The sequence below is a fragment of the Pieris brassicae genome, chromosome 4 (assembly GCF_905147105.1).
Source record: "Pieris brassicae chromosome 4, ilPieBrab1.1, whole genome shotgun sequence".
NCBI lineage: Eukaryota > Metazoa > Arthropoda > Insecta > Lepidoptera > Pieridae > Pieris > Pieris brassicae.
The window spans coordinates 8,911,772-8,926,923 of NC_059668.1; the positions used below are offsets into that span (position 1 = coordinate 8,911,772).

Sequence of the window (15,152 nt, forward strand, 5' to 3'; positions counted from 1 at the left end):
CAAAAAAATCTTCGAATAATAATTTATATGAATAAAACTAGCGTCTTTTCTAAACAATCTACAAGAAACAAGTACAGGTGACCCCAGAGCTGGTACATTCCTCGCTCAACGAATAAGTATCGCAATACAACGAGGAAATGCTTCCATCGTTAAAGGTACACTGCTTCGGGGACCAAACTTTTTAAAATTTGTTTCAATCATCTTTTTATTAATTTTTAATAATCTTTGTCAAAGAAATATAATTATTTCTTTACATATTTATAAAAAATTTGGATATAAAAACGCCATGTATCACAGAAATCTGGTCATCACCTAAACGCCTTTAAGAAAGAACAACAATAAAGATATTGAACGATCCAGTTTACGTGACGCCAACAGACAGCGATTCGAAATTGCCACGGTATGTATTTATAACAAAATCTCAATGGGATCACGGAAGACACACTAATAGTTGTATTCCTGGTTCATCCATTTATCTATTGTAAACGGCCTTAGAAGTTCATTGGCAACGGGTAACCTTTCAGCGAATTCCGGGTTGTTTACAAGTAATTTTGTGTCAACCTTCAGTACATGTTATGAGTTACTGTCCCAAAATAGGGATGCAACTGAATTTCAAGGCATGCGTCTTTTTATTATATTACCTCTTTTGTTTTATAGCCAGCTTGTTATTTTTACTAATTAAACAATTGTCATACACGAAGATCGTAAGGAATATATTTAGGTAATAATATTCGGAACTATTAACGTTTTGCTATAATTCCCGAGTGGTTAATGTAATACTGAATTGTGACAGATGTACCTAATGTTAAGCAATGTTAACAATTTAACGTATATATATATATATATATATATATATATTTGAAATATACGAGATATTTAAAGTAGGTTTAACTCAATGTGAAAAGACCACAAGGGGATAGATTTTTGGCAAAAGATGCTTTTATTTAATTATGTAAGCGGTAATGCTTTTCATCTAATTATTATAAAGACTTAACACAGTAACAATAGAATGAAAAATCTATGGAACTGCTTTTTTAATACCTGTTCTAATTATTAGTCCATAATTAAAATATTCCTAAAGAATTTTGTACGCAAAAAAAATGATATTTTATAAATGAATTTGTCATTTATCGTAATATATTATTTCTCTAATACAATATTATTTCTCTAAATCAATTAATATATGTCGAGTCCCGTTAGTTGTAGCGGAAAATCAGATTATCACTCATTGCCAAATGAATTTTTGCATCAATCATCTTAACGGCCTTAGGCCTATAATCGCCAAATTTTTTGATCAGCACCGAAACAAGCGTTTTTATGACAACCGATATGACTATATAAATATATTTATTTTAAATTGTGACGCCTAAGCCGTGTAGCTGTGTTTGTGTATGCTGTTGAAGTCAATAACACGTTATGAAGTAGAGTCACGTGTTTGATTAATAGGAATGGAAAGAAACGAAAGTATTAAGTATGTAGACATGTAAACATCCTTTTAACAGGTTTGACAAAGGAACTGCACATTTTTTTTACTTAATTTTGCATATAAAAAGAAATGGTGGGTTGTACGTTACTTGTCTTAGTTTGTTCTAATTTGTACCTAAATATTAGTTTAACTTTAATTGATTCAATGTATAGTTTAAAAAGCTCAAAATTCTGAAAGCTAAAAATAAAATGTTTTATAGATATTAAAAGAACCTCTAAAGTTAAATCACGTAATTATTATGTTAGGTAAACGTAAAAATTATAGTCATTACATTAATTGTAATTGCACTTGATGGTGCAAGTAAAGTAAGCTTATCGTGCCCGCTTCAGACTTACGACCAAGTCGCTCATTTACTGGCCCGTCTAATATTCTGACCTTACACAAATATTATTGTTAATTCGATTCAATGTCGTTATGTGTCGGTTGAGGATATTATTCTCAACTAACCTGACTCATCCGTAAACATTTCATTAGGATACTCCAGATTGTAGCCTACTATGTATTGGTCGAGTATTTTTGCGAGGCATAAATGGTACATCCAATAAAGATACAATCCGGGAAGCTTTTTATGTATATTGTTAAAAGGCAGGCAATGCACTTGCGAGCCGTCTGGCGTAAGTAATGGATATATTGTGTGTTACATTGTAATATATTCATTTTACCCATCATATTTTTTTAGTTGTTTTTCTTACTAATCTTGCCTGGAAGAAATCGCATTGTTTTTCTATAAATGTAACGTTTTCTATAAGTGTTAATAATTAAATATAACATGGTAATAGTCCTTGTGAGATGTACTACAGCTATTAAAACGTATATATAATCTATACGAAGCAGCTTTAAAAAATACCAGAGAAATAGTATCAGAAATGAGTCCAGCTCATAACTCGGAGTAATTTTTACGAAAATCTCTCAATTAACTTAGATGTAACACAAAACGCGGTGTAGGTTATATTTTTTTATTTTTATTTAACACGTATTTAATAATTAAAAACCCAATTCTCTATTTCGATCTATATTTTATTATAAATTATTAAGCATTCTAAAATAACAAATTAATATTTATTTTACAACATTCATACCTCTAATCTATTTTATTTTTAACATATCTGTTGAAACCACTTTTAATTAACACTTTTAATATAGAAAGCAAACCTAAAACCATTAAGATTACTACAATAATGATACTGATGAGCACACTATAGACATCTAGTAGCGATTTCTCAAACCACGTGCTCTGTTTAGACGGTAAGCTCGGCGGTGCAAAGCGATGTCTTGCTACGTACTCTGTCCAATAGATGGCGCTATTCAAAACATCTACGGGTCTGTCATTCCACAAACTTTGAATATTACGAGCGTTATCTTGCATCCTGTAACAGTGAAACTTATCAAATATATAATATTACTAGCTGCCCCCGCGAACTTCGTTTCTCCTTAATACCGTGACACGAAAGAATAATTTCACTGTACTATCATCACTATAATTTGAATTTGATTTACACTTCGGTCTAAGTAACACGTGGAAATATTGAATTGTAGCTTATATGACACGTTTGTCAGTTTACCATAGCAGTACCATCTATTGATTCCTTACTCAATCCAGTTGAAAAGTATAGACATCTGTTAGAATCTTTTGGAGTTAACAGAACTGTCAATTAATTATAGACAAATAATTTGCAATAAAATAAAATTGCGACTATAATAATAGATTAAAGCTATCCTATCTCTTAAGTTGGACTAGACTGCTCACGGTGTGCCAATTTAATTTAAAATCGGTTAAGTAGTTTAGGAGTCCATCGCGGACAAACATCGTGATAGGAGATTTATATATATTAAGATATAATATTATGGGTCTGTGCGCAGCTTATAAAAAGGTTAACATTATTTTATATTTCTCACAAATTTGTCGGAAATATTAACAATTTTTCTTAACTATTCAGTTTAACGAATTAAGATAAATTTTAGCACTTTTTATGCAGCGCTTTTAAGCTTTTTACCGGAAAAATGCTGTAAAAAAATCAGTGCCGTTACCACCTTTTTAGTTCTGAGTCTGTATCTGTTTCATGATCATTTGTCAATACAATAGAGAAGTAGGTGATCAGCCTCCTGTACGTAACACATGCAGTTGACTTTTTGGGTCTTAGGCAAGCCGGTTTCCTCACAATGTTTTTAATATATTAAATGCTTCCTTTTTCCATTCGTGCACAACCGAGGATCGAACCTACGACCTCAGGGAAGAGAGTCGCACGCTGAAGTCAAAACATTCTGTTCTCTGTAACAGGATTTGTCAACTATACTTACTTTTTTGACGTTAAATATTGTATGGCATTCGTCAAGCTGTCAGCATTTACTTCGTCGAAATATAATATTTTTCCCAACCCCGACTGTTCAATTGTGGCCGAGTTTGAAAATTGATCCCCAAAAAATGGTATTGTCAACAATGGTTTTCCACAATGCGCCGCTTCAGACAAACTGAGCATTCCACCGTGTGAAATAAATGCTAGGACTTTTTCGTGACCTGAGAAATTTTAAATAATGAATTATAAAAGATAAGATTAATATATTCTATATTCTCGTAAACCTCCCTTAAATAAAATTTGTGTCTAGTGTAATGATTTACTTTCTGAATGTAGAATTTTTATACAAAAGTGATACACAAAATAATATATTAAGTAAATAGTCACACATTTTTTTTGATTCTCTAACACACAAAACACGCACACCTTCATAAACACATTGTACGTGACAAATACAGAGACCAATATTTCTAAGTATTATATTTTACTAGGCCGTTCATCGCATACAGATACTATAAAAGCTTAACGTATCAGCCGTATGTTCGTATATCGTACTCTTATCAACAGATACAACAACACTTCGTCTGTCGAGGACCAGGAAAATCGCGGCGGCCGCGTGCTGTTAATGCTGTTAAAGCCAGAGTTCGTTGAAACCCCATTCGGGTGCAAAAAATCTTATCGCGAGAAATGAAGATTCAATGAACCAAAAAAATTTCACGATTGAAGAACACTACAATAAGCAAAATGAAAAAATGTATGCTCACAGTTCTAAAGCTGCTGAAGTGATGGGAAAGGTACAACGTGGTCATCATTGTAGTGGGCGTGTCTTATCAAGGAGTCACAAAACTACATTTTTGTGAAAAAGAACCCCGAAACTTCAGCCAGAGTGTATCAAGATACAGTCTTGAATCATGCTGTGAAACCTCTCAGCAATACACTTTTTAAAAATATACCGTGGACTTTCCAGCAGGATTCTACACCTGGTCACAAGGCACGCGCTACCCAAGTTAAGAAACCAATGTTCCGGTCTTTTGAAGAATTGAAGACTGCCCCTCATCTAGCCCAGAGCTCAACCCTTTAGACTTCAAATTATGGTCAGTTTTAGAGGACATGGCCTCCTCTAAACGACACGGCGACATTTCTCTTGAAAAATCTTTGGAGCCAGCAGTGGCGAAATTTCCCTTGAAACCGTGCATAAATCGATAGATTCGTGGACAAACAGCTTAAAGGCCTGCATAAAAGCTAAAGGTGACCATTTCAATAGAATATTTTTCTTTTTTTTTGCTGAGACTTTAATAAATATATACTTAATATAATTTTTTATAATATTACATTACTTCATTTAAAAAAAATGCATTTTAATTTGTACCCGAACTTATGCCTGAACTAAGTAAACCTGATAACATTTAGTTGAATTAAATGTTTTAATAAAACCTAATTTAAATGAGGTTTTCTAATTATCTCCAGATTCCGCGAAGGTCGTATGTATAGGTAAAAACCCCAGTCTTGGCAATCTCCGTTTTTTACGTACCGTTTACGAATACCGTTATATTAGTACCAAACAACGCGTGCAAAGATATTAGAATAAACATTTTATGAATAAATAAAATCATTTAATTCAGACCATTATAAGTCCATATATTGTTAGTAGAGTAATACTTATAACTATTTTAGCAAAATTATTAAAACATTTAATTCATAAATCTCCGTTGATTCGAGGTACCAGGTACATAGGCATGTTTATGAACCCAGTGTCTGAAAACAGCACATTCGGGTTCATTAGCTATAACCATCAGGATATTGTTAGTACTCGCACGAACCCCACGCATCAGTTAGGCTGTCCGTTTGCGGATGATTGATGAAAAGTCATCCACATGTGCATCTGCAAACATACCTGATGCGCTACAGTACCGCGAGAGCCCCAACAACATCCTGAAAGCGGTATTATATTGCACTCGGAGAGCATTGTATGCCCGCCGCGTATATCCAACCCACAGGGCACATGTATAAAAGGACTGGCAAAATGCCTTGAACAAGGTTACCTTAACCTGTGCGGTACAACGGTAGAACCTGCGGGCCAGCATATTGCAACGGACAGCCAACGCTCTCCGTTCCCTTTCAATATCTGCATCGTCTTTAAGGTGCTCAGTTACAATATGGCCAAGGTACTCCGTAACCCTCTTCAGTGGAACACCTCCGAGCGTTACTGGTGGCACATAAGTTTCTTTGCTGCCTTAAAGACGACCAGTTTACTTTTTAGGCTCAGTAGCACCATGTCGTCAGCGTAACTGATGCTGTTCACACAGTGACCATCAATCGAGCAGCCGACACGTGCGCCACCGAGTGCCTCGATCAGCTCATTTATATACAGGTTCAATAGTGCCGGTGAGGTTAAACCCTCCTGCCTCACCACGCATTCCAACCTGTACACATTAAAAAATAACATAGACCGCTCCGCAACACACACTTTGATCGCGACAATACGCTCACTCACACATGGGATCACAGACACCGATTGAAATGAATAATTTCTCCATAACAGGACTACGCCACCGTAAGGACGGCCATGCCCCAATAAAAATAAAATTTGTTTATCAACCCCAAATCAGGTACTTCAGTTGATAATAACCAGGTTTCTTGGAGTGCTATTATATCCACCTGTGTACTCAGTAGCCGTATCCATAGATCTCTTTAGGCTCTTACAGTTGAAACTCATAATTTTATGTGGCTTATGGTTGTTTTTATCCATTGTGAGTAATTAATTTCTGTTCATCACTTGTTTAATAATCCATAATCTTTTTTAAATTTCATATTTACTTTGTCTAATTGCACGTCAACGCCGGTCTTGCTCATAATATAATTAGAAATGTCTTCCGTCTGGCAATTGACATCAACATTATATATATGTATAAAACGGTATTCTCGTATTTGCCGCTTTAGATGTATTGTAATGACTATCCGCTTTTCCCTTCATCGCAGTGAATCTGTTCTTATTACGCTTTCGTTTCACCATTCATCATTTTTGCAAATTTTCCCATTACTCGCACTAGTATTCGAACCCGCGACCCCCGAAGCCCGAGGCGCGAACAGCGCGAATAGCAGCGCAGCCGCATCGGCATATGAGTTCTTGCTAGGCTGACTCACCCCGATTCTTGCTGGTCGCCGCAATGTTACATGCGCAGGTGACACCGCAGGTCGTTTACCGCCAGAACCGGTTTCCCCGCTTAGCCGCACGCGTACGCGAAAGTGAGAGGTCGCTATGACATGCTACCCTGCGTGCGAGCGAATCAGGTGACATCGAATGAGCCACCGGCCGTTGAATCTTTGTGTTGTCAATGCGAGAAATATGAATGATATCCTTTGATTCGCTTTGAAATATGCGAAAGACCAATTGGATCACTATTGCAATCAAAACTGTCTTCTAAAGTAGCAGCCTCTCTTTTTATTTCCAGATATCTCCGAAGTTTGATTTAAGACCATTTCTTTTGTAGCATAATTTTCTTTTATAAACAACACATTATCTTGCAGTTTAATAATGTCCCTTAACAATCTCGTGGCATCTACATGGTCAAATGTGACCGAGGGAAGACGTTGTGAGTCCCTTACTACAAAAATAGGTACCAATTCAGGGTCTGTTTCTTTGATTACACATAGAATATCTTCCATATCTCGCTCACTTTTTTCTTCTCTTTCGAGTTATAGTTTGTACCGACTCGAAAAGGAATTTTTTGGCCTGTGTGATTTCATCCGTCGTGAACGCAGTAGAACACAGTCGAAGTATACTATCTTCATCCATTACATCAGCTTTGTTTTGCACAAAAGCCAATAGCGCACAAATAACTATGTTACAGTTATTACACATCACGATATCCATATTGAAGGACTGACCACGCGGACCACCTGTACGCGTGCGCACACAGCAACGACCGTGCGCTAATTTATATCTATATATATAGCTTTGTTGGACTGACCGCTCTATTTTCATCAAATATATCGAATTGATATAATCTTGTATTGCAAACCATTTATTGCGATATATTATATGACATCAATAATTATCAAGATATTGTAGAGTTGAAAACAATTTTAACGCAACTATTAGCGGATAATAATACTGTGCTTATAAGTAAGATAAATATTATTTCTTTCGTATTAGTTTCCCTCTAGGAAGCGCACCTGATCGATAGTGACCTAACACCGCCTACGGACTCGCCTGTGTACCTTATGCCGACAACGAATTATATTTCGACTATTCAATGCGCAGAGGCAATGAGAACTTGGAGAATCTGATTGTTATTGGTAATATAAAAGGGAAAACATCACGCGGCCGTTCACAAACCAGATGGACCGATCAAGTGAAAGACTTATCGTCCACAAAACTCTACACTGTTATAAGAGACGCTGGGCAGAAACCGGTGGAAACAGATTGTCGGTTCCACGTGTTTCCTTACTGACCACGACTCTTAGACATGACCTCCCGACTGAAGAGAGAGAGTTTCCCACAACGGTGTAGGTGGTAGGTGCATGATTTGTAATTTCAAACATTACTGTAGACTCATGATATGTCTATCGAAACAGAAGCTAAACAAAGATTCGAAGCGTCTATTGACTCAGCTATATAACCCTTCAAATAAACACAATAACATAATGCAGGAGTTAAATGTGCATATCTACAGGAAGATATAGAATATACTTACATAAGACATCACGTTGCGGGAACCAAGGTCGTGTATAAACATTTTCACTTGTAATATTCGGAGATTCGATTTTCCACAAAACCTTTTGTGGTATCTTTTTAAAGGCATCCAGAAACGCTTTCATTTTCTTTGTACTTAATGTACTAGCATTCAAATTAGAACCGAAACTCACATAAATTGCCCCGTGAGGTGCTGATGACAGGAATGTGTCAATATCCTGGAAATAAAGGTGTACTAATTCAAAATATGTACGAGCTTTTAATTTGTAACGATTGGTCTTATCAGACGACAATTTTAAATTTGCAGCGTATACAATAATATCTTCCGTGAAGTATTTTGTTTAACTTTATGCAATATACCTATTTATATAAAGTCAGAAATGTAAATTAAGTATTTTACAGTAAAATTTAAAAAAAATCTTGAATGTCATATATAGTCGTAAATATCTGTTGATTCGACATATTTGTATGATCTAATTACTGCTTCGTATTTGTAGCCTGCTGTCCGTTATCATTGAGCCAATAAACTACTGTATAGATAAGGCAATGCAACCTAAAACAAACACTTACCTTTGGTATCTCTTTGGCTTTATTAATATGTATTCCGCCAATTTCAACGGCTTGTGGGGGCAAAAGACGGGCCCCAGTTACAGAGAAATGCTGATACACAAACATCATCATCATTTTCTCCATTATAGCCTCTTCCACATCCCCACCAAATGTAGGTATATGTCTCTTGAATATACTATTAATTGTTTTAAATATTTGAGGCTGCAAAACATGTTGCGCCCATATATTGGTTAAATATGCTTCTATTTTGTGGTATAGCGAGGGATTCTGACCGCCAGTAGAGAAATAAAAAGCGTCTGAGGAAAAATCGAACGTAATTCCCAGCCTTGAATACGACCAAGGCAAGAGCGTGTGTGACGTGATACCAATAATGGGTGCGTCATACAAAGTAGCAGCAAAAGCAGCACCACAGTCACTCATGAATTGTTCAACAATGATCACATCAAATTTTTGCTTCTTAGCTAGAAAGTCAACAACCTCCTTACTCGTGACTAGATGCTCACAGTCTTGTCCTACGTGTTGAGATCTTGCCAGAAAATGATAGTATATATTAATCAAACGCATATAATGGGAGTTAGAACCCTCATATGCCGACATAGGCGGCATCCTTATATGTGGATATCTATCACGGGATAGATCAATAAACGTCATATTAGGGGGCGGGTTTTTTTCCAAGTAGTTGTTCATAACTGTGACCGAGTGTCCCCTCCTCGCCAGTTCTCGGAAGAATCTGTCGAAGGCCATATAATGGCTTTTAAGCGGCAGAGTCACGATTGCGAGTACGTTAAGCGCGGCAGCATGATTAAACCATTGAATCACTATTATAAATACGAAAAGCTTTATCGAATTCATAACTTTATCCTAAGGTCAACAAACGCAATTAGCGTGTCGCGAGTCGTTCTCGATCAGAGGACCATGATCAACTGACGATGCGTTTCGACATTCACTACGCTATACATAAATGTAAATCATTATACAAGTTGATTACGTATGTGTTAGTACACGCAAAACCACGCAATATTATGAATCCGACAGAAATATGCAACAGTCACGTTGTTATAATTTTATGTTTGTTGTCTCAACATTTTTGTCTTTAACTTGCGAATGCATCTATAGAAGTTACAGACACCTTCCTTCTAAGCAGAGTTTAGTATTGAAAAGTATAGTTTAATAATATAGTTCTTAACTCTGAGATCTCTTTGACTAACGGCTATGCAGGAAAATACTTACATTTCTATGTGTGCAAAAAGCAATCGCTTCTGAAGGAAAACATCGTGAGGAAACCAGCATGCCTTCACCTAAAAATTGACGGCGTGTGTTAGACACAGAAAACTCATATGTTAAGAAACAAAAAAAACATCGCGAATTGAATATAGAAATGTGAAACCTAGACTTAAAGTTAGTGCCACTGGTTTGTTAGTGCATTACGGTAAATATGAAAATATTAAGAAACTCATAGTAAGTAGACACAGTTAGGCATTTGTTACTGGTTTCTTCTGTACATTAATCACTTACTGAATTTGTTTAGTAATAAATGCGTTCTTTATGCGGATTATATCACAATGGTCGTATCCGAAGTACTACCCGTAACCACGAATCGTTATTGAATGCAACAGTACGGTCACGAAATGGTTGGGAAATAATAATTTAAGTATTATATAAAATAAAATACTAATTAATAATATAGAAAATAATAATTTAAGTATAAATTATGTAATATTTTAAAACTAACTACTATATATAATTTCGGAATTATAATAATAGCAGACCAAATTAGCTTAAATATAAAATCAGGTCAATCGAAGAAGTCGTATCAATTTTTCTAAGCAAAACACTAGACCAAAATCTTACTTGGAAACAATACATTTTATCGATATATAGGCGCCTAAATAAATTTGTGTTTACTTTGAGTCAAAGTAGCAAACTTCCCTCAAAAATTAATGGTTATCGGAAAATTTATTAATTTATTATTACTGACAAAAACATATTAGGGCTTTTATGTCTCTTGCAAGCTGTAGACCATTCTTTTCGAACTCGGTATTTTTAACAGTACCAAGTTTATATACTAGAAGCAGTTATGACTGTAAAAAACTGCCAAATTTATTCTAAATATTTAAAGAAACTTGCCTGTCTGTACCGAGGGATCAACACGGCTGTAGTATCGCATCAAACTATTTAATCACCTTCCTAGATGTTATAGGTCATTGCCTTATAATGTTCTAGAGGAAGCTGATTAAATTTAAAGACAAGGTGCGTGGGAGTATTTTGACCATAAGTTTGACAACAATTATAAACAACTAAACTTATTATTATTATGATAATTAATATGACATTTGCATGTCTATTTTTATAGGGCTGATTGTGCGCTTTTTAAAATTTGATTAATGAAATCTGAATGTACCAATTTATTTGCGAATAAAATTATCTTATAGTCTTATCATGTGATAAGGTTAGATAGCTTAGTGGTAATAATAAGGCATTACATTATAAATAAATAATTTATTTAAATTAACACAAATTTCAACAATAATAAAAAAGACACAATTTAAATACATATAATTTAAAACAATCGCTTTTGAACAATATAAAGGCAAACGGCTAGAAAGAATAAAAATGCGAAAAACATGATAACTTTATCGGTAAATTCCCGGCGACCATATTTTTTCAAAAGTTTACTGGATTGTTGAATTGTGCTGCTCGTGTTTTGTAGCTCAGACTGTGTGCCCTGGAAAGAAATTTAAAAAAACCTTGTAAATACTATCTACGAAATACTGGCTAACTTAGTTTGAAACAATCACAAATTGCACAATGAACACTCGCTTAATGGCTGAAGGAAAACGACATGAAGAAACGGGCATACCAAAGACCCAAATAAACGGCGTTTGGCACCTACCTACTGGTCTATGAAATGATCATGGAACAGATAGAGAAATCTAAAGACCAAGACCAAGCGGTTCTAGTGCCACTGTTTTTTTGTTAGGGAGCGTTCAAGTAATTACGTCATGCAATTTTTGAAACCCCCCTACCCCCATGAACGAGCCGTAACGTTTTCTGTATCCATTACAAAACGTAAACTTAAAACTTACCATTATGTAGTGTAAAGTACTGGAAAATGGAAAATAATATCATCAATAACGTGTAATTCAAACCCCGCCGCGCATCGTAACGTTTTACAAGAGAGCCCCGCTCGAAATTCGTTACGTAATACTTGAACGCTCCATTATCATAAATGAAATAGCAATTATAGACTAGAAGCAATTCAAGACTTTAGCGACTATAACCATTTTTTTGGATTTTAGACATGCCGGTTTCTTTACTACGTGGGAGAAATTGATTGCGAACATAAACTCCGGGATTCGAAAGCACGACTCATTGCAGTTAATAAATAACATACACATGAGTCGAAAATCATTGTAGTGACCTTTTGTTATGCAAATTTTAACAGGCAACCTACTTATTGAGAAAAAAGTCATTTACAATAACTTTTTTCTGAATAAATTTCTATGAAAAGACTGTAGCTCCGAGTTCAGCTCACATTTTGAGCCTCTCAAAACCCGTAGGTACTCTTGGAGATTAGGGTGTCCACTGTCCGTAGACAAAATATATTTGTTTATGCGAAACAATTTTTTACATAAATTTATTAATTGTAGGTTTATTTTGATGCACTGTATATAGATTTCACACACTTGTCCATTGAATGCATTTTGACCCAGTTAAAACATTTTAGATGAAATGAGATACTTTATATTTAAAGGACCCAAAACCCCTAGAAGAAATAGTGTACAGAAATTGTATTTTTTACTTGATTTTTTTTAGAAACAGACAACAGATTGATTGAATATATAAAGTTACTACAAACTAAACAAAATTTGTAAACCTGAAGTCCAATTATACCTGTACACATCCTTTCAATGGCATCTTTAGTCCTGGTTTACCAAATACTCACTATTACATACAGCATACATATAATAAATACAATGACAAAAAATAAAAATTATTCAGGTTGCAAGATTTCACCACAAGTAATCTTTTTAAACTCATAAAAGCTATTGTGAAAAATATCAACATGAGAATAGTATATTAGTGATTCTGAAGGGACTGCATTTTCTGACGTTTATTGGAAGGAACCATTGTTTTACCATAGAAGAAAGCCAATGTTGCATAAGCATGACATACTTGAAGTTTACATGGTTGTGAAATTCTTGTGAGAGGTGAAATTTATATGTTTCTCCCTGATTTTAAAGCTTCCAAGTTTAAAAGTTCACATTCGATCAATATGTATACTACAAACTAACTTACATGCACGGCTGTACTTGAAGACACCAGATTATCAAGTGTATCTTGGCTTCTTTGTGTGGTTGCAGCTAGCTGTCTGCTTATTGTTAACAATTGCTCCGTTACTCCTATGTAATATTAAACCTCTTCTTAAATTATATATTACATCCATATCTATAGATTTTAATAATTTCAATATGATTCATATAACCTGCTTTTTATAGATCAGACAGACAATATTGAAAATTATTAGTTTGACTAAGGACAAAATGTTTATGCTAAATACGAAACAGGACCTTTTCAATTTTGTTGTTTGTTTATCACTAAGATACAACTTAATGTTTTGACCCTAAAAGCTCATAGTCTCATAGAAAGAGTCTGTCTGTACTGGTACAAAAATTAAAATAATAAAAATGTTGTCATTAAATGTAACTGCAAATACTACTGTTGAATAATATTAACAATAAAATAATAAAAAACCTGTAGATGATTTGAGCAACCCATCTCTGTCCACTTTTTTATTTCTCAACCGTAAGACTGACTGTTCCCCTTCAGGACTTTTCAATAACTCTTCTCTTTGTACCCTTTCTATTTCCAACATGCTTTTTATATTTGCTTCTTTGAATTCCTTGATGAGGCTGGAATAAATAAAATATATTGTATATTAAAATTAACAATGGTATATTTAATGGAATCCAATAAAATAAAAAAATTCTTGGTTATGTAGGTCCTGTTAAAATTTCTACTGTAATATAAAATAAGTTTCATTCAAATTACATATTGCCATTATTTTTGAATATATAAAATAGGGTTGACCTAGTGGTATAAGCGTGTCTCAACCATACCATTTACCAAATAATGAAGGACGACATTGCAAGGAAAATTGTCATCTTAGACATGCATGGTCTTAAACCTAAACATCAACATCATGTGTTAGAGACAGTAGACTGATTACCTACATGATACTTGGTATCAGTCAATCAGAGGGCAAGGCGCGTATGGGACGAGTGTTTTTTTTTTTAAATTTATACCAAGCAATCTTGGTCACAATGCCAAATGTACATAAAAATTACCAAGCTTGTAAATGGCGCTGTGATTCCAATTCTGCAGTAAACCTTGCATCCGCTGTTTCCTTCACATACAAGTCTAGTTTCTCTAATAAGTCCCTTAAATTTGATATTACCACTCTTCCTTTCTCGTTTAGTTCATTTAACTTTTCCATGGAATCGTTGCATTTTAAAATATCCTGGAACAAGATAAGTAATAAATAATGTCATTTTTTAAAATAACAAGTATTTAATCATATAAGTACAGACGTGAATAATAGCTTTCAATTGAAAGTGGTACTTAGCAGCGGTTTTCACATAATTTTGATATTTAATATCGATATTATCTAAACTTTCATGGAATTTTGCCTTTGCTAATTTTTGTTCAGCATCCATGACTATATTTCCTGAGTACAGCAATTCTAATCATATGATTATTAAATATAACATTAAAATATGTAAAGAGATTTTCTAAGTAAAGTACAATCGATAACGAAAAATTGTGGATAAAGGAAATATCCTAGATTTAAAAGTTTTACTTTAAACATAAACAGTTGGACAACATTGCCAATTTGCCATAGATAAAACAAGTTGTTTATGCGATAGATAGCAAATTACAGATACTAACGAATGTCAAACATAGGACAGAGTATAATTATGCCTATTGCCTACTGCTAAAAACTCAAATGTCGACAGGCAATATTTAAAACAAAGATAGATATCTGTATTTTAATATATATGGTAATAAATAGCTTAATATATATACCAACAAACATCTTGAAAAA

The 15,152-nt window shown here is 34.4% G+C and overlaps 2 protein-coding genes across 2 annotated transcripts; both read right to left on the bottom strand.

The window, feature by feature from the left end:
* Positions 1 to 2,482: 2,482 nt before the first annotated feature.
* LOC123708236 (UDP-glycosyltransferase UGT5-like) lies at positions 2,483 to 10,037 on the bottom strand. Its single transcript, XM_045658835.1, has 4 exons — positions 9,047 to 10,037; positions 8,478 to 8,694; positions 3,785 to 4,001; positions 2,483 to 2,853 (listed from the first exon to the last, which is right to left on the bottom strand). The coding sequence occupies exons 1-4, from the start codon at positions 9,896 to 9,898 to the stop codon at positions 2,568 to 2,570; spliced, it is 1,572 nt and encodes a 523-aa protein (XP_045514791.1). The 5' UTR covers positions 9,899 to 10,037; the 3' UTR covers positions 2,483 to 2,567.
* A 1,499-nt stretch (positions 10,038 to 11,536) lies between these two features.
* LOC123708237 (vesicle transport protein SEC20) lies at positions 11,537 to 14,923 on the bottom strand. Its single transcript, XM_045658836.1, has 5 exons — positions 14,638 to 14,923; positions 14,395 to 14,567; positions 13,802 to 13,959; positions 13,346 to 13,449; positions 11,537 to 11,771 (listed from the first exon to the last, which is right to left on the bottom strand). Exons 1-5 carry the CDS (start codon positions 14,761 to 14,763, stop codon positions 11,607 to 11,609), a joined length of 726 nt encoding a protein of 241 aa, XP_045514792.1. The 5' UTR covers positions 14,764 to 14,923; the 3' UTR covers positions 11,537 to 11,606.
* Positions 14,924 to 15,152: the final 229 nt, after the last annotated feature.